The sequence below is a fragment of the Macaca thibetana genome, chromosome 1 (genome assembly GCF_024542745.1).
Source record: "Macaca thibetana thibetana isolate TM-01 chromosome 1, ASM2454274v1, whole genome shotgun sequence".
In the NCBI taxonomy this organism is placed as follows: Eukaryota; Metazoa; Chordata; class Mammalia; order Primates; family Cercopithecidae; genus Macaca; species Macaca thibetana.
Genome location: NC_065578.1, coordinates 207641745 through 207664866, shown reverse-complemented (window position 1 = coordinate 207664866; position 23122 = coordinate 207641745). Strand labels below are relative to the sequence as shown.

General features: G+C 44.6%; 2 protein-coding genes across 2 annotated transcripts in view; one reads left to right on the top strand and one right to left on the bottom strand.

The window, feature by feature from the left end:
* ERO1B (endoplasmic reticulum oxidoreductase 1 beta) overlaps positions 1-23122 on the top strand; it is a 169135-nt gene that overhangs the window by 96374 nt on the left and 49639 nt on the right. The gene's annotated exons all lie outside the window — the stretch shown is intronic.
* Positions 1-23122, bottom strand: part of GPR137B (G protein-coupled receptor 137B) — a 69791-nt gene that overhangs the window by 20503 nt on the left and 26166 nt on the right. The window contains exons 2-5 of the mRNA XM_050770120.1: positions 21271-21320; positions 10547-10769; positions 9301-9450; positions 5298-5426 (exon numbers count right to left, since the gene is read on the bottom strand). Of these exons, the coding sequence (XP_050626077.1) occupies positions 5298-5426; positions 9301-9450; positions 10547-10769; positions 21271-21320 (552 nt within the window). The remainder of the gene's footprint in view (positions 1-5297; positions 5427-9300; positions 9451-10546; positions 10770-21270; positions 21321-23122) is intronic.

The following is a 23122-nucleotide window of genomic DNA, read 5'->3' as shown; positions in this document are numbered from 1 at the left end:
TCCCAAGTCTAAACCAGGAAGAAGTCGAATCCCTGAATAGACCAATAACAAGTTCTGAAATTGAGGCAGTAATTAATAACCTACCAACCTAAAAAAGTCCAGGACCAGAAAGATTCACAGCCGAATTCCACCAGAGATACAAAAAGGAGTTGGTACCGTTCCTTCTGAAACCATTCTAAATAACAGAAAAAGAGGGAATCCTCCCTAACTCATTTTAATGAGGCCAGCATCACCCTGATACCAAAACCTGGCAGAGACACAACAACAAAAAAAGAAAGTTTCAGACCAATATCCCTGATGAGCATCGATGTGAAAATCCTCAATAAAATACTGGCAAACATAATCTAGCAGCACATCAAAAAGCTTATCCACCACGATCAAGTCAGCTTCATATCTGGGATGCAAGGTTGGTTCAACATATATAAATCAACAAACATAATCCATCACATAAACAGAACCAATGACAAAAGCCACATGATTAACTCAATAGATGCAGACCTTCAGCAAAATTCAGCACCCCTTCAGGCTAAAAACTCCATAAACTAGGTATCGATGGAACATATCTTAAAATAATATCTATTTATGACAAACCCACAGCCAATATCATACTGAATGGGCAAAAACTGGAAGCATTCCCTTTGAAAACTGGCACAAGGATGCCCTCTCTTACCACTCCTATTCAACATAGTATTAGAAGTTCTGGCCAGGGCAATCAGGCAAGAGAAAGAAATAAAGGGTATTCAAATAGGAAAAGAGGGAGTCAAATTGTCTCTGTTTGCAGATGACATGATCATATATTTAGAAAACCCCATTGTCTCAGCCCAAAATCTCCTTAAGCTGATAAGCAACTTCAGCAAAGTCTCAGGATACAAAATCAATGTGCAAAAATCACAAGCATTCCTACATACCAATAACAGACAAACAGCCAAATCATGAGTGAACTCCCATTCACAATTGCTACTAAAATAATAAAACACCTAGAAATACAACTTACAAGGGATGTGAAGGACCTCTTCAAGGAGAACTACAAACCACTGCTCAAGGAAATTGGAGGACACAAACAAATGGAAAAACATTCCATGCTCCTGGATAGGAAGAATCAATGTGAAAATGGCCATACTGCCCAAAGTAATTTATAGATTCAATGCTATTCCCATCAAGCTACCATTGACTTTCTTAACAGAATTGGAAAAAACTACCTTGAACTTCATATGGAACCAAAAAAGACCCTGCATAGCCAAGACAATACTAAGCAAAAAGAACAAAGCCGGAGGCATCACACTACCTGACTTCAAACTATACTACAAGGCTACAGTAACCAAAATAGCATGGTACTGGTACCAAAACAGATATATAGACCAATGGAACAGAACAAAAGCCTCAGAAATAACACCACACATCTACAACCATCTGATCTTTGACAAACCTGACACAAACAAGCAATGGGGAAAGGATTCCCTATTTAATAAATGGTGTTGGGAAAACTGGGTAGCCATATGCAAAAAACTGAAACTGAACCCCTTCCTTACACCTTATACAAAAATTAACTCAGGATGGTTTAAAGAGTTAAACATAAGACCTAAAACCATACAAATCCTAGAAGAAAACCTAGGCAATACTATTCAGGACATAGGCATGGGCAAAGACTTCATTCTAAAACACCAAAAGCAATGGCAACAAAAGCCAAAATTGACAAACGGAATCTAATTAAATTAAAGAGTTTCTGCACAGCAAAAGAAACTATTATTAGAGTGAACAGGCAGCCTACAGAATGGGAGAAAATTTTTGCAATCTATCCACCTGACAAAGGGCTAATATCCAGAATCTACAAAGAACTTAAATTTACAAGAAAAAAACAACCCCATCAAAAAGTGGGCAAAGGATATGAACAGACACTTCTCAAAAGAAGACATTTATGCAGCCAACAAACATATGAAAAAATGTTCATCACTGGTCATTAGAGAAATGCAAATCAAAACCACAATGAGATACCATCACACCAGTTAGAATGGTGATCCAACAGATACTGGAGAGGACATGGAGAAACAGGAATGCTTTTACACTGTTGGTGGTAGTGTAAATTAGTTCAACCATTGTGGAAGACAGTGTGGTGATTCCTCAAGGATCTAGAACTAGAAATACCATTTGACCCAGCAATCCCATTACTGGGTATATACACAAAGGAATCTAAATCATTCTACTATAAAGACACATGCACATGCATGTTTACTGCAGCACTGTTCACAATAGCAAAGACTTGGAACCAACCCAAATGTCCATCAATAATAGACTGGATAAAGAACATGTGGCACATATACACCATGGAGTACTATGCAAGCATAAAAAGGAATAAGTTCATGTCCTTTGCAGGGCCATGGATGAAGCTGGAAACCATCATTCTCAGCAAGTTAACACAAGAACAGAAAACCAAACACTGCGTGTTCTCACTAATAAGTGGGAATTGAACAATGAGAACACATGGACACAGGGAGGGGAACATCACACACCAGGACCTGTCATGGGGTGGGGGGCTAGGGGAGGGAGAGCATTAAGAGAAATACCTAATGTAGGTGACGGGTTGATGGGTGCAGCAAACCACCACAGCACATGTATACCTATGTAACAAAACTATACATTCTGCACATGTACCCCAGAACTTAAAGTATAAAAAAAAAAAAACCCAGTGATGTCCATCAATGGATGAATGAGTAAGCACAATGTGGTCTATCCATACAATGAAATATTTATTTGGCAATAAAAAGGAATTAAGTACAAATATATGTTACAACGTAGATGAATCCTAAAAAGCATTCTGCTAAGTGAAAGAAGCCAGTCACAAAAACCCACATGCTATATGATTCCATTCATATGAAAGTCGAGACTAGGGAAATCTGTAGACACAAGAGATTATAGTGGCTTATGCCCAGGGGTAGGTCAGGGACAGAAAGGAAATGGGGAATGACAGATGATAGCATGGGGTTTCCTTCTGAGATGATGAAAGTGTTCTAAAATTGGCTGTGGTGATGGCTGCACATATGTGAATATCCCGCAAACCATTGAATTATACACATGAAATGGGTGAATTATATAAGTAAGTTACATCTCAATAAAGCTGTTTTTAAAAGAAAAAAAAAAAACAGCCAGGAGTTTGAGACCAGCCTGGGCAACACGGCTCATGAAAGTAATCCCAGCTACATGTGAGACTGAAGCAAGAGAATTGCTCAAGCCCAGGAGGTCAAGGCTGAGGTGAGCTGTGACTGTGCCACTGCACTCCAGCCTAGGTGACAGAGCAGGACCCCTGTCTCAAAAAAGAAAAGGACAAGGACAGAGATTCTCAAACTTTACAGTTCATTCAGACCACTTGGAGTGCTTATTAAAAATGTACATTCCCAGAACCTACCGCAGAGATTCTGGTCTGGGTCTCCAACACGACCTAAGAATGTTTACACCAAGCGCCCTGACGGATTCTGAGACGGATGGTAAAGAGCCACACTTTAACTATCTCCTTACCTAGACCCTGAAGTTTGGCTCTAATGATGCCAAGTTTAGAGACCCATTTGCACCAAATGAATTATGGATACAAATGTTAGATGACATTTTTAAAAAATGCCCCACCTGCAGTGTATTCCTTTAAAGTTGATGGGTATGAGTTAAGTTATAGATTTCCTCACAAAAGAATATTAGACTTTTTTCCTATGTAATTACAGAAGTCATAGATAGGACTATTAGGTCATATATATTAAGAATATAATTTCTTCTCAAAACCTTATGATGCCAGAGAAGGCTACAGCGTAGCACAGGGATTAAAACCATGGACTCACATGGGCACGGTGGCCTACGCCTGTAATCCCAGCACTTTGGGAGGCCGAGGCAGGTGGATCACCTGAGGTCAGGAGTTCGAGACTAGCGTGGCCAACTAGTAAAACCCTGTCTCTACTAAAAATACAAAAATTAGCTGGGTATCGTGGCGGGCATCTGTAGTCCCAGCTACTTGGGAAGCTGAGGCAGGAGAATTGCTTGAACCCGGGAGGCGGAGGTTGCAGTGAGCCGAGATCATGCCACTACACTCCAGCTTGGGCAACAGAGCGAGACTTCATCTCAAAAAAACACACACACAAAACAAAACAAAACAAAACCACCACCATTGACTCTGGAACCAGACTGCTTGATTTGAAGCCTGGCTATGTCTCTGGCTTCCAAAAACAAGATAAAACACAGGTCAGTCATCTGGGTATGAAATAAGAATTGTGAATTATTGGAGGACGTTACTCATCTATGCCTTCCTCACCACCTGCTCTTTGCTCACATTGCCCCAAATCCACTCACTGTATTTTTTCTAGGGTTTCATAGATCAGTAAGTCAAAAAGCTACCACTAGTTTGTGTGGTTGGAATAATTTACAGAACAAGGCTCCCAGGTGGTTTCTCACGCTACTTGGTTTTGCATTTTCTGTCCTGTCCGCATAAAGACATTTATATAAAGTTGGTTGAACAGAAATGTGACCAAACTAGGGGAGCAGCTTTAGCATTCCTTGCAATAATGTTTCTTATTGCCCTATCCTCCCATTCCCTAGTCACCATCCAGCATACTATTTCTTATGAGTATTTTCTATTTCCTATTTCTATTTCTCTATTCTCTAGTTTCCTTTGCTATTAGAAAAGCTTCTATATTTGGTGTGTAGCAAGTCCAAGTCTCAAATACTAGTGAGGCAATGTTGCATTAAAAAAATAGGCCGGGTGCGGGGTGGCTCAAGCCTGTAATCCCAGCACTTTGGGAGGCCGAGACAGGCGGATCATGAGGTCAGGAGATAGAGACCATCCTGGCTAACATGGCGAAACCCCGTCTCTACTAAAAAATACAAAAAATTAGCCGGGCGAGGTGGCGGGCACCTGTAGTCCCAGCTACTTGGGAGGCTGAGGCAGGAGAATGGCGTAAACCCGGGAGGCGGAGCTTGCAGTGAGCCGAGATCCGGTCACTGCACTCCAGCCTGGGCGACACAGTGAGACTCCGTCTCAAAAAAAAAAAAAAAAAAAATTGTTAATCACTTTCCCCAGGCCTTAAGATGCAACTTGCAATACTTTCATTTCTTTTGTAAAATAAAACTAAGCTGAAAAACATTTTCCCTCAAAAAATAAGGGAAATGAATGTCTCAATAAAATACTCCAGGAAACTTTTCATACCACCACAGAACGGAAGAGGCCCTCTTCTCTAGGGAAAAGTGAAGAAAAAGTTCTAATTGCAAGTTTCATGATCACAGTCAGGAGATATTTTCTTACAAATATAAAATGGCTTACTTACAAGGTCCTTTGTAGGATTTCTAACTCGGAAGAAATAAACTACTAAGGTGGTAGGTAAGAGTTCCCAAACAAATAGCACCACTCCAAATAATACGTATCCAGCATCCCCCAGCTGATTCTTCAAATCTGCCTGTTAGAAAGACAGGGAGAGTCATTAGACCAAGGCAAGAGGAAATCAATTTGATTCCTTCTAACATGAACAGAGAATAATTCTAATACTATAGTACAATTCATCCCCCTATATTTTAGAATGTACTATAGAATATACTATGTTAATATTTCTATTTAAAGTATTAAAATATAGTATAGTACATTCTCCTAAAATATGCACATTGAAACCAGATAATAGTAATGGTCTAGACCTCAGACAGGGATTATTTAAACCATATGGGATAAATGATTATCTTCTTCAAAATATTCAGACAGAAACTTCTAACCTAGGATGTTTTAATACTTCATGCCCCCAAAACTCTTAAGTCCAAATTCACACTCTCACTTAAATCTAAGCTGATTTTCTTCAACAATTGAATAGTGAGAAGGTTATGTTGCCTCCTCCTAAATTCTTGAGAGCAGCATATAACTATTATCCCTTAGTCCATCCCTAGGATAAAGAGGTCAACTCTCAAACTTTTCTTCACATAAACCATATCCTGTTGTTTACCCTTTAAAACCTACTGTAGGCTAGCTTGTCTAGAAAAACAATCATCAGAGCCTAAGGTATGCGGCTCAGTGAGATGGCCAGAGAGCTTGGTGGAGCAGTGTTCTCTCTTCAGAACAGACAGAAGGTTCGTGAGGAAACTGCACGGTTGGGTTTGGGCAACCATATCAGAAAAGCCATTGTTTCAAAGAAAGAATGTACCTGAAAAGGGCCAAAACACCTACACTTAACTGTTTTGCCTTCTCTGTAACATCATCCTTAAAGCATGGTGACCAAAACTACTCAGGCTACTTTCAGAAAAATCACCCTCCTACTTCCTCTACATCACATCTCAATCATGTGTTCTTTTTTGATTCCGCACAAATAAGGTATACAACTGTGGTCATTTGTTTGCTTGCTCCTAGATTATTTTGGTGGCAACACACATCTAGATAACCATAAATATCCCATAAAAATAGAAGAATTTTAAAGACTGTCATATTTTAAATCTATTGCAATTATAAATTTTTTTATTTATATATATAGTTTGTTTGTTTGTTTGGAGACAGGGTCTTGCTCATCACCCAGGCTAGAGTGCAGTGGTGTGATCACAGCTCACCTCAGCCTTCAGCTCCTGGGCTCAGGTGATCCTCCCAAGCAGCTAGGACTACAGGTGTGCACCAACATGCCTGGCTAATTTTTTAATTTTAATTTTTTATTTTTTGTAGAGATGAGGTCTCAAACTTCTGGCCTCAAGTGATCCTCCCAAATGCCAGGATTATAGACCACTGCACCCACCTATAAATTTTTTTGTTGCTTGCTTGTGAAAGCAAGATTAGGAAAGTACAGAAATAAAGAATGGCTACTCCTCCATATACAGAATTTATAGGCAGAGCACCCATGCATTCTTAATTGAAAGAAAAACTGAAGTAATTTTGTTAAAACCCAATCTTTGTTGTTTAATGGATACAGAGTTTCAGTTTAGGAAGATGAGAAAATTCTAGAGATGGATGGTGATGATGGCTGCACAACACTGAATGTACTTAATGCCAGTGAACTGTACACTTAAAAATGGTTAAAATCGGGCCAGGCAACGGTGGCTCATGCCTGTAATCCCAGCACTTTGGGAGGCCGAGGTGGGCGGATCATGAGGTCAGGAGTTCAAGACCAGCCTGGCCAATACGGTGAAAGACCATCTCCGCTAAAAATACAAAAAAAATTAGCCGGGTGTGGTGGCACTCGCCTGTATTCCCAGCTACTCAGGAGGCTGAGGCAGAAGAATCGTTTGAACCCGGGAAGTGCAGGTTGCAGTGAGCTGAGATTGTGCCGCTGCACTCCAGCCTGGTGACAGAGAGAGACTCCGTCTCAAAAAAAAAAAAAAAAAAAAAAAAAAAAAAAGAAGGTTAAAATAGCAAATATTAAAATGTTATGTATATTTTACTACAATACAAAATCAAATCCTTTGTGTATTATGCTTGTCTCTAATTAATCATTGTTTAAAGTTTAGATTTTCATATACTTGATTTCCTCAAAATAGTGCACACCCTTAGCAGTGCCTTGCCCTGCTTTCTGCCATCCTGTGTTTGTCGTATTGGTTTGGGTTCAGAGGTGTGGTTTTAATCCTTTCTAATTATAACACAATTTTACCTTGTCCTCTCAGGTTTAGCTTATCATGATCATTTTATTCTTTCTTCCACTATCTAAATGCAGCTGAGGGTTTGAGCACTGTTGAGATGTTAGAAGCACATTTATAGATGGTTAGGTATTCAATAGTTTTCCAGGAAAAGCTAAGGAACCTTTGCAAATCAATCTAATACATTTATAATAGGGAAGTTACATTTCTTTACTGTTAGTGGCTAATCTGTGTGTCTCTTTTCCTTAGTGGACCACAAAGCTCCCAAAGGGCAGGGAAAGTCTGTTTGGTTTTGTATCCCTGGCATTTTTCTCAGTGCCCAAGATAAGGAAAAAAAAAATGCTGTTTGTCAAATGAGTGAATGGTGGTTCATTCTCATTGTTGTTTTGAGTTTTTGTGAGCGTGGATGGCAGATGAGATTTCACTACCTTTGTTCATTTGCTTTATGACTTGTAACTTATATATACATGTATAGAATGCATTTTTAGAAAGAGTATCATACTGCAACAACTAGTGCCATGAGCTTTTTTAAAACTTTAATATCCTCAGTCACTTTTGTCTAGATTTTCTCAAATGCCGTGTACATACTCTATTAAAAATCATTCTCTCCCTGAGGAGGATGATGACAAAAAAAAACATTCTCATAACTTCATAGTCCTATGTATTTTCTGAAATCTGAATACAATTTGCTTAATCTTTGCAAATGTCACCCTTTAATAATACCATCTTACATTTATATGGAAGCATGTTAAAAAAAAAAAAAATTAAGTACTGGCTGGCGCAGTGGCTTACGCCTGTAATCCCAGCACTTTGGGAGACCGAGGCAGGTGGATCACCTGAGGTCAGGAGTTCAAGACCAGCCTGGCCAACACGGTGAAACCCCATCTCTACTAAAAATACAACAAATTAGCCAGGTATGGTAGCGGGTGCCTGTAATCCCAGCTACTCTGGAGGCTGAGGCAGGAGAATCGCTTGAACCTGGGAGGCAGAGGTTGCAGTGAGCTGAGGTCGCACCATTGCACTCCAGCCTGGACAACAAGAGCAAAACTCCATCTCAAAAAAAACAAAACAACAACAACAAAAAACAAAATTAAGTACTGCTTAACATGAGCCCTAAGAGGGAGAATGGAGTGAAAAGTATGTGTGTGCACATGTGTGTGGATACATACACACACATATGTAATCTCCTGGTTTTCTCAAAAGACATGTGAAAGGGAATGAGGCAGGTGCTGTGATCCCATCTGACAGATGAGTTCAGATGTCACACAGGGAAGTGACCTCTCAAGGTCACTCAGTCATTCACCGGGAGAAACAAGGAGCCTGTACTTCTCTGCCATGTGAACCACTGAAATGCAAATACAGTCGGCCCTCCATATCGGCGGGTTCCACATCCGCGGACTCAACCAACCGTGGACTCAACCAACCGTGGATCAAAAATATTTGAAAATAACAAATACTAGTAACAATTAAAAACAGACATTTTCAAACAATGTAGTATAACAACTGTTTACATGGCATTTGTGTTGTATCTGGTATTGTAAGTCATCTAGAGATTAATTGAAAGCATACAGAAGGATGTGTGTAGGCTGCATGCAGATACTACACCATTTTATATCAGGGACTTGAGCATCGAGATTTTGGTATTTTCTGGGGTCCTGGAACCAGTGCCTCGAGGATACCAAGGGTCAACTGTGGTCCCTGGTCAGGTGACACCTCCTCAGCGCCCCCACTGACCTGGTCTGATACATTGTACCAGTCGTAATCGAAGGAATGGACACTCTTGTTCTGAGAAAATGACAGGATGAACAGGTTGTAGCAGGCCCGAGAGGTATAAAGCAGTATTACGGTGACACCGATGGCAGTCACTTGACACACGGAGGAGCCCTGGAAAAGAGGGAGCAGGAGGTATGGGCCACTCCAGGTCCAAGACACCAGTGCCTTCCCCAGCCCCTGCCTGGTATCAGTCTGGTAAAGCCCTTTGGGATCTCGGGGCACTGTGGTCTCGTTGGGTCTTCCATCAGAGTCCTTTTCACACTCCTCCTTCCTACAATTTCAAGTATCTTCATAAGGACCCTGGGACTTGGTTTGGAGATGCCTTTAACAGGGTTAAAATACGCACCATTTTCCCGAGGCCTGGCGTGTACAAGCAAGAAAGTCAGATGGCTCATTTGCTAAACCTCTAATGGCCGCTGCTCAGCTCCAAGAGGATCTTCTTGGCTTCTACACACAGCAGGTGAGCCCAGGCCAGGGCCTCTGGCTCAAGGAGGCAAGTAAACAATCTCAGAGGGACAATGGCTGGGGCAGAGCTCAGGACAGCTCTGTCCAGAGTCTTTGAGGCTGGGAATACAGGAGCCCTCATGTGACTTTGGGCTTGGAATTATGTGGACATCAGTGATTTGTGCCCCACGTTATGAAGCTATCAATTTCCAAAGACAGTTAAAAGACCCCTGGCTCAAAATGAATAGTTAACATGACCAAAAAACTAAAACTGACTTTTGAGTACTGTTATTAGACAGTCAGTCATTAACTAAACCTGAGATACTATTTTCTTTTGCCAGTAGTGCTTTGTTAGCTTGTGTGCCACAGGGGTGAGCTCATGAGGTCAGGAGATCAAGACCATCCGGGCTAACACGGTGAAACCCCGTCTCTACTAAAAATACAAAAAATTAGCCAGGCGTGGTGGCAGGTGCCTGTAGTCCCAGCTACTCGGGAGGCTGAGGCAGGAGAATGGCGTGAACCCGGGAGGCGGAGCTTGCAGTGAGCCGAGACCGCGCCACGGCACTCCAGCCTGGGCGACAGAGTGAGACTCCGTCTCAAAAAAAAAAAAAAAAAAAGTGAGTACCCCTGTGTGGGACACAATAAAACAGAGAAAGTCAAGGCAAAATCGAGTCTAAAATTCATCAAAATGCACTTTTGCAAACCAGGAAACTATTTTTAGAACACGTTTCATGGGAGGGATCTTGACCACATTTCTACCTACCTTGGACTCCAAGTAAATGTTGGCTAAGGACATCTTAGAGATTTTGTAGAGACAGATGGAGAGAGAGACGGCACACAGCACGAACAGTGTGTCATTAATGGCCACTCGCACAGAGACGATAACCTTCCTCTCCCAATTTCCCGTCTTTACCAGCACAGCACAGGTTAAATTCACCAACAGGAAAACAAGGCTGATGAAGAGGGAGGCCAGGTAGAGGGGCAACCTGGAAAGCATGAGAGAAACTTGTCAACTGCCCATCCCAGGTCGACCTAGAAGGAAACTGTGATGTGTTTTGGTGAACTGCTAGAAGCAGACACACCAAAGGTTACATTTAAGAGCTTGGATGGCCGGGTGTGGTGGCTCCCACCTGTAATCCCAGCACTTTGGGAGGCCGAGGCAGGCGGATCACGAGGTCAGGAGATCAAGACCATCCTGGCTAACACGGTGAAACTCCGTCTCTACTAAAAATACAAAAAATTAGCCAGGCGTGGTGGCAGGTGCCTGTAGTCCCAGCTACTCGGGAAGCTGAGGCAGTAGAATGGCGTGAACCCGGTAGGTGGAGCTTGCAGTGAGCCGAGATCGCGCCACTGCACTCCAGCCTGGGGAACAGAATAAGACTCCATCTCAAAAAAAAAAAAAAAAAAAGAGCTTGGACTTTGGCAGTAGACGTTCCCAGATTCAAATTACAAACTGACCCCAAATTGTGGCTCTGGATGGTCCTTTACCTCTCTGAACCCCACTTTCCCTATCTGTGGGATGTTGTGAGGACTGAGAGCTCACACACGTTGGCTGGCGTGGACACTCACTGAGCACTCCCTACTCACATCAAAGAGTGGAGAGCACGGCTGGGGACGGGGTTTTACAGGCATTCTGACAACTCCACATTGTCAGAATTAACTTAGGCCAAATGCAACCTCTCTGAGCCTTGGTTCCATCACTTGAAAATAAGACTACATAATACCTACCTTATTTATAGGTCTTTTGTGGGGATTAGATGAGATAATGAATTTGTATAACGCATTTTACCCCCAAAAGTCATTATTGACATGGAGTCCAGAGAGCACTCACTAATGTGATTAAAAATCTGCCACAGGCCGGGTGCAGTGGCTCACGCCTGTAATCCCAGTACTTTGGGAGGCCGAGGTGGGTGGATTGCTTGAGGTCAAGAGTTCAAGACCAGCCTGGCCAACATAGTGAAACCCCATCTCTACTAAAAATACTAAAATTAGCTGGGCATGGTGGCACACACTTGTAATCCCAGCTGCTCAGGAGGTTAAGGCATGCACTTGTAATCCCAGCTACTCAGGAGGCTGAGGCAGGAGAATCACTTGAACTGGGAGGTGGAGCTTGCAGTGAGCCGAGATCGCGCCATTGCACTCTAGCCTGAGTGACACAGTGAGACTCAGTCTCAAAAAAAAAAAAAAAAAAAAAAAAAAAAAACCACAGAAACTGCCCAAGTATCAATAGATGCAAAACTCTACTTCATTGGCCATTTTTAACCTGTAGTTTCTCAGAGCTACGCACTTCCTAAGTGACCTGTATAAAATCTATGGGAAAACCCAGACATGGAAACTGGGATTCTAGTCCCAGATCTAGACATGCCACTGATGATGAGGGAGTGGGTAGGGAGAGGCAGGGGGTAGAAGAGAAAGAGGCAGACAGAGAAAAGGAGACAGAGAGGAGCAGGGAGTATGGGCCAAAGAGACCTTGGTTCAACCCACCCAGGTCCGTGCCCAGCTGCAGTTTTACTTCCTGCCTTCAGATTCCAGTGTGACATAACAACCCCCACTTACTCAGGCTAATCTGAATGGCATTTTATGTCTTGTAATTAATAATGTACGACCCACTGGCAAAATCTCTCACATAACTTTCAGAACCCAGTTCTACCAAAGAACTTTGTCTACCCGGCTCCGGCTCATCCTCTAGATCTTAGCTCAAACAGCACTGCAGCAAACACGCCCCGACTCTCCCTGCACCTCCACACATGCACACACACCACGGGTACACAGGCAGTCAGGTTTCTCTGACATCTGCTCTCCTGGTCCCCTGTATTTTAACTTCACAGACTCATCACAGTTTATAACAAAACAGACGGGCGACCATCTGATCAATGCCTGCGTCTCCCCAGACAGAAAGTCCCGTGGAAAATGAGACTCCCCATTTCCACTCTCTCCATCCACGCTGTAGGTGGCAGGGTCTCCATGAAGAAGGTTTAAGAGGGAGGGAAGAAGGAAGGAGTCAGTCCAAAAAGCATGACATCAGCTCTCAAGAGCTGCCCTTTTATTTCCTATGAATGCTCTAGCACAGCAGCTGCTAGGTCTTCCCCTGGCTAGTGGGGAAACGACCCATCACAGGGGAATTAAACAACTTTCTGGGGAGGCGAAAAAGACTGCAGGCTTCTCGCTGCACAGCCCTGGGGCTGGCTGCTCATCAGGCCCGTGCTGAGAGAGTGGGATGAAGACGAGGCGGCCCGGGCCTCCAAGCAGCTCAGGGGGGCAGGAAGGTGCCACAGTAGGGAACGTGTGTGCCCTGGAGGAGCGATACAATACTTGCATCAGACAGATGAGCAAGTCGGACATGCAGGAGGGGAGCCGCCACCCCAGCATGGCTGCAGTGGGATGGGAACAGCGTCCCCCACCCCCCAAGAGCTGTGTGATGATGGGGAGCGCTGTGAAGTCTTGGGGATTTGACCTCACGTGTCATGATGCGCTCAGAGCTTTTCAAACAGACATTAATGATTTGTCATGGACAGATTCTTTTCTAGGCCCTGATCGCTGAGCAAGTCCCCCCCATTCATGTCACAGGCCCTGCTGTTCCCTCCGCACCTCCAACCTCTTCCCCACCAGACTGTGGGCATGAGAGGGGCAGCCCCACCCTCCCACATCCCCAGCCTCAAAATGCCATGCCGGGCTCCCACTAAATGCCCTATCTTTCAATTCTATGACACACTCTTTGCTTCATGTTCTCATGTTTCCACGGTCAGGATCACCTTGCACTATGGAACACTGCATTCAACGTGGCAGTGCTTCTTCTCCTCCTGGAACCTGTTGTAAAGCCCTGGGTGTAGGAGGTCAGAATCAGGAAACTGAAATTTGCATGAGACCTTGAGCCAGTCGCCTAACCAAGCAAGCCCCGCTGCTTCCTCCTCTCTAGAGCCGGAGGTGTTCCGTGTCAGTCTCTTGGGTCCATGGAGCGGGCCAGGGAAATCATGCCTGTGGAGCTTTGAGGGCAGCGTCTGGCTTACAGGTTTTCACGTGCTCTGCCCCATGTTCTCGCAGTGATGGGGGAATCAGGGGAGCGGGGTATGGGCCAAAGGAGCTGTGGAGAGAAACAAAGGCAGGGCCACTTGGGAGTTACCAAAAATCTGTATTCCAGATTCTCAAAAGCCCTGCTTTTATTGTTTTATCTGCTGTGCTTCTGTGAAGAGCGCTAGATAGAAACATCTAGAACCGGCTGGCCATGGCCCTATTGTTTCTGGACCCTTGCTGGTGTGTACACACATTCCACATAAGCAGCCACTTACGTTTTCCAGATGATTCCTTGTGGGTGCTGTTTGAAATACAGCTGACCCTTGAGCAATACAGGTTTGAACTGTGCAGGGCCACTTATGTATGGATTTTCCTCCACTGCCACCCTTGACACAGCAAGGCCTTCCTCTCCCTCCTCCTCCTCCACTTACTCAGCATAAACACAATGAGGATGAAGGCCTTGATGATCATTCGCTTCCACTTAATGAGTAGAAAATTTGTTTTCTCTTAGGATTTTCTGTATTTTTTAAGAGACAGCATCTGTGTCACCGAGGCTGGAATGCAGTGACACAAGCATGGCTCACTGCAGCCTCGAACTCCTGGCCTCAAGTGATCCTCCCGTCTCGGCCTCCCAAAGTGCTGGGATTATAGCTGTGAGCCACTGCACCTGGCCTTCACTCTTCCTCAGAAAATATGCTTTTTTCTGTAGCTTCAATCATGACTTTTGTACGACTGACTTCAAACATCTTTTGTCTCAAGCCACGCCTCTGATCTGAGTTCCAGACTCATGTCCCTAACAGCCTGCCATTCGGAGGCCCTGCCCCCTCAAGCCAGCATGTCCCAAACTCAATTCCGAATGTCCTTTTTTTTTGAGTTGGGGTCTTGCTCTGTCACCCAGGCTGGAGTGCAGTGATGCAATCCTAGCCCACTGCAGCCCTGAACTCCCAGGCTCAAGCGATTCTCCCGCTTAAGCTTCCTGAGTAGCCAGGACTACAAGTGCGTGCCACCACGCCCAGCCTGTGTCCCTCTTCTAACACGCCTCTAAGTATTCCTATTTCTGTTAAAGGTGCCATAGCTTTTCATAGACTCTTTAACTGTAACGTGCTGCTTTGATTCCATCCACCCGCTATGTAATCCATTGTCAAGGTCAGTAGATTCTTCATTCCCACTCTATCCATGCCTCCTGTGACAGCCCCACACACTGTCTCATGCCTCTGACCAGAACTAATGTAGTTTCCTAATTCACCTTTGCCCTAAAGCCCCACCCTGCATCTTCCAGACCCAAGCACTCAAGAGGCAGCTCAATCTATGGACAGGCTACATGCTAATCAAGCTGGTCAACTCCATGTTTTTTTTTTGTTTTTTTTTTTTTTTTTTTTTTTGAGACAGAGTCTGGCTCTGTTGCCCAGGCTGGAGTGCAGTGGTGTGATCTCGGCTCACTGCGAGCTCCGCCTCCCGGGTTCATGCCATTCTCCTGCCTCAGCCTCCCGGGTAGCTGGGACTACAGGCGCCCGCCACCATGCCCGGCTAATTTTTTGTATTTTTAGTAGAGATGGGGTTTCACCGTGTTAGTCAGGATGGTCTCAATCTTCTGACCTCGTGATCCATCTGCCTCGGCCTCCCAAAGTGCTGGGATTATAGGCGTGAGCCACCGCACCCAGTCAACTCCATGTTTTAAACATGTCCGGGTGTCTCCACCTCCTGTCTTTCTGCAAGCTGATTTTTCTGCCTGGAACCTTCCTCCCCCTTGATTTTTATGTATCAAATCCTATTCTCTGAGCCTTTAGGAGGCTTTGTTTAGTCTACTAAACAAAAGCCTGTTATTATCTTAAGAAAGGAGGCTGTGTTGGGAGATTTGAAACAATATGGAAAAAATATGTGTGATCTAACATCAAGTTAAAAAGTCAGGATGCAAAATTGGAAATGCAATACAGACATCATTGTATTTCCTTAGGGCTGGAGGGGGGTTTATGTTGGGAGGAAGGAAGGTTCAGTGGACTTGCTTTTTTTCTTTCCACATGTCTATATTCACAAAATGTCTATCTTTTTCTATTTTATAATTTTTTTCCTAATACGCTTGTTATCACTTTTATAATGCAAAACCATCTTGCAAAACAAGTTTTTTTCCCTCTATGCCTGCAGCTGTGGTAGAAAGGGAGTGACCTGGAGGTGTAGTGAGAGAGTTTTAAAAGGGGGCCAGAATAACTGTATCAAAAAAGTATGTTTTCACAGAAACAGAGTTTTGTACATTGCCCCCAAAACTACTTCTTTTTAACCTAAACCATAGGGCCAGGATAAATAGCTCATCTTGGCATAATGACAGAAATGACCCAAAGAAATAAAACAATCAGTGTGACCCCGCATCTGGGAAGACCACTTTGCTTGTAGGACCAGAAGGATCAGTGCTGCTGGTCAGCAGATGCAGGCGTGAGGCGAGTCTTCAAGGCAGCCAACACAGCAGCGCCTGACCACCTCCCACTGGGAGGCGACAGAAGCAAGGGGCTGTAAAGCATGCTTTAAATGTATCTCTCAATACCATCGCTTCCTTCCTTCCTTCTTCCCTCCCTCCCTCCTTCCTTCCTCTTTCTGTTCCCCTCCCTCCCTTCCTTTCTCTCTCTTTCCTTCCCTTCCTTTCTTCCTTTCTCTTTTGTTCCCTCCCTTTCTTCCCTTTTTTTTTTTTTTGGGGGGGGGTCAGGTCTTGCTCTGTCACCGGGCTAGAGAGCAGTAGTGCAATCACAGCTCACTGCAGCTTCAATCTCCTAGGCTCAAGTCTCTCACCTCGGCATTCTGAGTAGCTGGGAATACAGGCGCGCACCACCATGCCCAGCTGATTTTTTTTTTTTTTTTTTTTGGTAGCAATGGGATCTTGCTCTGTTGTCACGGCTGGTCTTGAATTCCAGGGTTCAAGTGATGCTCCCACCTCAGCCTCCCAAAGCGCTAGGATTACAAACATAAGCCACTGCTTTTTCACTTAAAGAAACGGAAAAGCAGGCCAGGCGTGGTGGCATGTACCTATAATCCCAGCACTGTGAAGCCGAGGAGGGAGAGTTGCTTGAGTCCAGGAGTTCAAGGCCAGCCTGGGCAACATAGCAAGACACTGTCTCTATAAAAAAAATTTTTTTTTTGGTAGCTGGATGTAGCGACGTACACATGTATTCCCAGCTACTTAGGAAGCTGAGGCAGGAGGATCGCTTGAGCCCAGGAGATTAAGGCTGTAGTGAGCTATGACTGCACCACCGCCACTGCACTCCAGCCTGGTTGAGACCTTGTCTCTTTAAAAAAAAAAAAAAAAGAAAACCTGGCTCACTATATTTTTTACTTATTTAAAAAATCACAAAGCTAGAGGGCAAACAGTTGAAAATGTTTAAAATCAATGTGTTCTTGAGCACTCCCATGCCCAATGTTCACATTTCTTAAACCAAATAAATTAAAATACACAGACTGAGAAAGAGAAAGCCTGAATCAAACTGCCTTCCACTCCAGCAAAACTCGAGCAAGCAGATGTGGGAGGGCAGAGGAGGTTTTAAGTGAAAAATAAAGTGGTTCTTGGCTGAGCTGAATATAAATTATCTTCAAAACCAGTGAATTACCACAGGAATAGATTGGAGTGGAAAGTTTCAACTAGTTCTAGACCAATGGCTCATGTTTTATTTCAAGGGAGTCATGATTAAATTAGAGAAGCCAATCTATTTAGAAGCCAACATACCAAATCATCTCAAGGGACAGACTGTGGCCTGAAATGTCTCTAGTGGCGTCTGGTTTAAGAGAACTGAGGAATTCTATAGATGAGACTAAAGATGTGCCTACACAGGAATAACTCCTAGTATTTCTTTACATTTGGCAACAAAATCACTAGGACTGGGTTAACAGGCATCTCCCATTGAAACCTCACCCTCCTGTTTCAAGGAACTCTCCAACTTCACTGGCCCAAACATCTCACTTTTTTTTTTCTTTTTTTTTTTTTTTTGAGATGGCGTTTTTGTTCTTGTTGCCCAGGCTGCTATGCAACGGCGCAATCTCAGCTCACCGCAACCTCGACCTCCTGGGATCAAGTGATTCTCCTGCCTCAGTCTCCCAAGTAGCTGGGATTACAGGTGTGCACCACCACGCCCGGCTAATTTTTCTATTTTTAGTAGGGACGGGATTTCACCATGTTGGCCAGGATGGTCTTGAACTCCTGACCTCAGGTGATCTGCCCACCTCGGCCTCCCAAAGTGCTGGGATTACAGGCATGAGCCACCGTGCCGGGTCCCAAACATCTCATTTTTAACATCTGGATCCAACTATATTTCTCCCCATCTTCTCCCTTCATTTCTGCAAATCCCTTCCCAATAAAATGCAGCCATAACTGTCAGCACAGCCTGTCTTTGAGGTACACTTTGGCTCAAGGATCAAGCGAGGACTGCCCCACGCACATATCTTCTCACCTGAAGACCCCAGTCCTTGTGCTCAGAGGTTGAGAGCTTTTTAAACAATTTCCCTTCTGACCAGTGCTTTCATATTCCACCTTTAGAAGACACTTAATTACCCTAGCCTCAACTACTTCCAAGATAAAATCAGTTCCATGATCTAATCAGACAGAATGTTCTCCACACCCATCTTCACTCATGCTTTGACGTACATTTCTGGTTGGGGGCATGCAGGGCAAAGACTATAGATGCAGAGGCGAGGCTACTATTTTGTTACTGGAGAAGAGAGGGAACTGTCTACTTGTACTTTATACGGGTTGAACATCCCTAACCTGAAAATTCAAAATCTGAAATGCTCCAAAATCTGAAACTTTTTGAGCATCTATCAACATGATGCTACAATTGGAGAATTCCACACCGGACTTTATGTGATGGATTGCAGTCAAAACAGTTAAAACTGTTTTATGCTGAATTATTAAAAATACTGTATAAAATTGCCTTCAGGAGATGTGTATAAGGTGTATCTGAAACATAAATACATTTCATGTTAGACTTGTGTCCCATCCAATCCCCTCATCTCTCATTATGTATACACAAATATTTCTTTTTCCTTTTTTTTTTTTTTTTTTTTTTTTTGAGACAGAGTCCGCTCTGTTGCCCAGGCTGGAGTGCAGTGGCGTGATCTCCACACACTGCAACCTCCACCCCTTTGGCTTACACCGTTCTCCCATCTCAGCCTCCTGGGTAGCTGGGATTACAGGCGCCTGCCACCACGCCCAGCTAATTTTTGTATTTTTAGTAGAAACGGGGTTTCACCATGTTGGTCAGACTGGTCTCAAACTTCTGACCTCAAATGATCCACCCTCTTCAGCCTCCCAAAGTGCTAGGATTACAGAAGTGAGCCACTGTGCCCAGCCTGTATATGCAGATATTTCAAAATCCAATCTGAAATCTGAAATACTTTTGGTCCCAAGCATTTCAAATTAGGGACACTCAACCTGCACTTTAAATTGCTCTCCTTGGGACCAACATCATTTCATAGCAGATGCTGAGGTTCCACCTGAGTCTGGCAGAGACGTGAACTGAGCCACGTGCAAAGCAGTGAAGGGAGACAGCAAGATCAGGTGAAAAACAAAACAAAGCCCGGGATGGTGAGTCTTGGGACTTACATCTTGGCCCAGGCACCTTCACAGAACTTTCTGAACTTCAGAGAAACTTTCTGAACTGGTTTCCTTGGATATAAACTCAGGATTAAACTATTACACCTTCAGAATTTTAAGTAAAAAGTCTTTATGTATTTTTAGATGATATATATTTAAATAAAATATGTATACGATGTAACATATTTTAAAAAATGACAAAATAATTTTTCATTTTGACCCAAGGAGGTGATGGCCAGAGTCACCTTTTCAGAAATGTTTGCCAGAGGCAGTGGAGTTCTCCTGGGCAGAGACGCCAGAACCCCTGGACTCACGCTGCACCCCCTCGCCTCTTCCAGAGGGCTGCTCTCCTCCCCCAACCCCAGTCAAACCTGACCATTCTTTTTTTTTTTTGAGACGGATTCTCACTCTCTTGCCCAGGCTGGAGCACAGTGGTGCAATCTTGGCTCACTGAAACCTCTGCCTCCTGAGCTCAAGTGATTCTCCCACCTCAGCCTCCTAAGTAGCTGAGACAACAGATGTGCGCCAGCTCGCCCAGATAGTTTTTGTATTTTTAGTAGAGACAGGGTTTCACTGTGTTGGCCAGGCTGGTCTCAAACTCCTGACCTCAAGTGATCAGACCACCTTGGCCTCCCAAAGTGCTGGGATTACAGGCGTGAGCCTCCATGCCCGGCCAAACCTGACTATTCTTTAAGCCACTGGTTCTTGGCCTTAGGAAAGTCATAGGCCTCTTTGAAAATCTGGGGAGAGCTATGAACCCCTACATAGGAAAATGCAGGCCGGGCGCGATGGCTCACGCCTGTAATCCCAGCACTTTGGGAGGCCGAGGCGGGCGGATCACAAGGTCAGGAAACCCCGCCTCTACTAAAAATACAAAAAAAAAAAATTAGCCGGGCGAGGTGGCGGGCGCCTGTAGTCCCAGCTACTCGGGAGGCTGAGGCAGGAGAATGGCGTGATCCCAGGAGGCAGAGCTTGCAGTGAGCCGAGATCGCGCCATTGCACTCCAGCCAGGGGGACAGAGCGAGACTCCGTCTCAAAAAAAAAAAAAAAAAAAATGCAGATCCCCCTCTTCACATAACTTAAGAGGTTCCCTTCCACATTACACTCCGGCACAAGCCTCTCTTCTTCCACAAAATGTCCATGCCTCCCGGTGTCCATGCTTTTGGCATGTTACATATCCTGCTTTGCCTGATTCTGCAAGCCTTTGTGTTAAGCCATCTTTACAAATATAGTGTCCACTTCTCAACTATAATACATTCTTCCTCATGGTGCCTAACTGAGCACTGAATGGTCAGAACGGTATTTCTGGATGTGGATGGATACCTTTCAAGTAGCTGTGTAGCAACTTAGGGTTCAATGGGCTCTGAAGTTCCGGAAAACAAGGAGCCGGAGCCTACCAGCAGCTGAGACAAGGCACGTAAGGCCACCAGGTGGTAGGCTGCAGGGGCAAGGCCCTTCCACAGCTGCAGCTGCACCTGCACCTACACCTGCAACTGCATCTGCACTGGGAGCATGGGAGGGGCAGGATGGGGAACGGGGAGCACCTGGCAAAGCACCGCCTCTTCAAGGAACCCTGTTTCCTTCTGCTGAGGCTCTTCTCGGAAAGGTTTAGAGGCAACATACACCTATTTTATTCCCATCTGTTTCCTCCTGTTAGGAAAGGCACCAGGCTCTTGTTTCCGAACTGGGTAAGTATGATGCAAGCCCCCATGATTCATGAAGTCATGATTCGATGACCTGACTGTCACCGGCAATGCACACGATGCTTGTGGGCAGCCAGCCAGCAGGCAGGACTGCTTCTGGCGGCTCACAGAGCAGCGATGTGTGCAAACCCTGATGGAGAGATGAGACTCACATGTCAGCACTTTCCCCTTCTACCACAGAAAGAGATGCCCCGCGGTACTTACCGGTATTTGAGTAATTCTGGAGAATATTTTGACTTGGCTTTGAAAATCACCTGCAACGACAGAAAAACATGGCAGGTTGACAGAACCAGACTGATACCATCACTGGGAATTCCTCTGCCCGTGCAGACCCCGGTGCTGGGGCATGTATTTTGTAATGGAAACATCCACATTTGTTATGCCAAATATTTCTTATATTGCACATACAGTTTTAACAGTAAAGGATGGTTAAAAAAAAGAAAACAAAAGTAAATGTATTACTAGTCTACCATGGCCAAGTATTTCTCTTAAGATTTTTTTTTTTTTTTTGAGATGGAATTTCACTCTCGTTGCCCAAGCTGGAGTGCAATGGCGCCATTTCGGCTCACTGCAACCTCTGCCTCCTGGGTTCAAGTGATTCTCCTGCCTCAGCCTCCCGAGTAGCTGGGATTACAGGTGTCACCACACCCAGTTAATTTTTGTATTTTTAGTAGAGATGGGATTTCACCATGTTAGCCAGGCTGGTATCGACCTCCTGACCTCAGGTGATCCACCAGCCTCAGCTTCCCAAAGTGCTGGGATTACAGGCATGAGCCACCACACCCGGCCTTAAGATTCTTATTTAAGATAAGCAGTCCACTCTCTTTATTAGCATTTTTGCTGGCACCAAATTAGTAAGTGTCTGCCTACCCAGGCCTCAAACATTGCAGTACATTTAAAATAACAAAACGTCTCTGGACTATGGAAGTATTACACTGGACTGTTTTCTAAAAGAGAAATATTGCAGACTGGCATTTCTCAAGCTCTTTTCTAAGTCTTCACAATTGCTGAATTGCCCACACACACTGGATGGCAGAGAGCCTGGCAGAGCCTTCGAGAAGGTGAAGAGGAGGCAGAAAGTAGACGTCCACGCACGCTTCCACTCCCCAGACAGGGAGGCTGCTACTGCTACAGCATGTGCTGGAGATTCAAGCAGGGGCCCAGGCTCATGGGGATCTCAGTGGGCTGGGGGGTCTCTGGGGACTGGGGTAGCCCATGGAGCAGTTATACATGAGCACACAGATCCCTGGGGTTTAATAGGGTTGCAGTACAGTACTGGGAGAAGACAGAAAGGGTGTGGAAGACTGGAGGAGACAGGATAGCTTTTCAGAAACAATCTGTCGAGTAGCTGAAGACCCCCATTCCAGCAAGTCTGGACTCTTTGACCAACATCTCTCCATTCTCCCCCCACAGCCCCCTCATCCCCCAGCTCCTGGCAACCACCACTGTACTCTCTATTTCTACAAGTTCTAACCTGTTTAGATTCCACATATAAGCGGGATCTATTTGTCTTTCTGTGCCTGGCTTCTTTCACTTAGCGTAGTGTCCTCCAGCCATGTTGAGTAAGTCCTGGCGAGTTCCACAGCGTGGTGACTACAGTCTGTAACAATGTATTGTATACTTGAAATTTGCTAAGAGAGATCTTAAGTGTTCTCACCACAAAACAAGGGTGGGCAACTATGTAAGTTGATGGATATGTTATTAACTAGCTTGACTGTGGGAATCATTCCTCATGTATATGTATTATCAAAACATCACAGTGCACACTTTGAATATATTCCATCTTTGTCAATTATACCTCAATGAAGCTGGGGTGGGGAAAGAAGACTCAGATTCCCCACTTGCAAGCAAACTGCTCTCCATGGAGTTCCTAAACCCACCCTCAGCCTCGGGGCCTTTCCTCCCACAGCCCCCTGAAGCTCCTGAACCCCAGTGCTCAACGTGCATATCCGCCTGGTCCTCCTCTGCCTCATGAATCCCCGGTCACATCCACTCTCCGCTGCTTCTCAGGGAGATGGCTGAAGTGGGAGGATCGCTTGTGCCCAGGAGTTCGGGA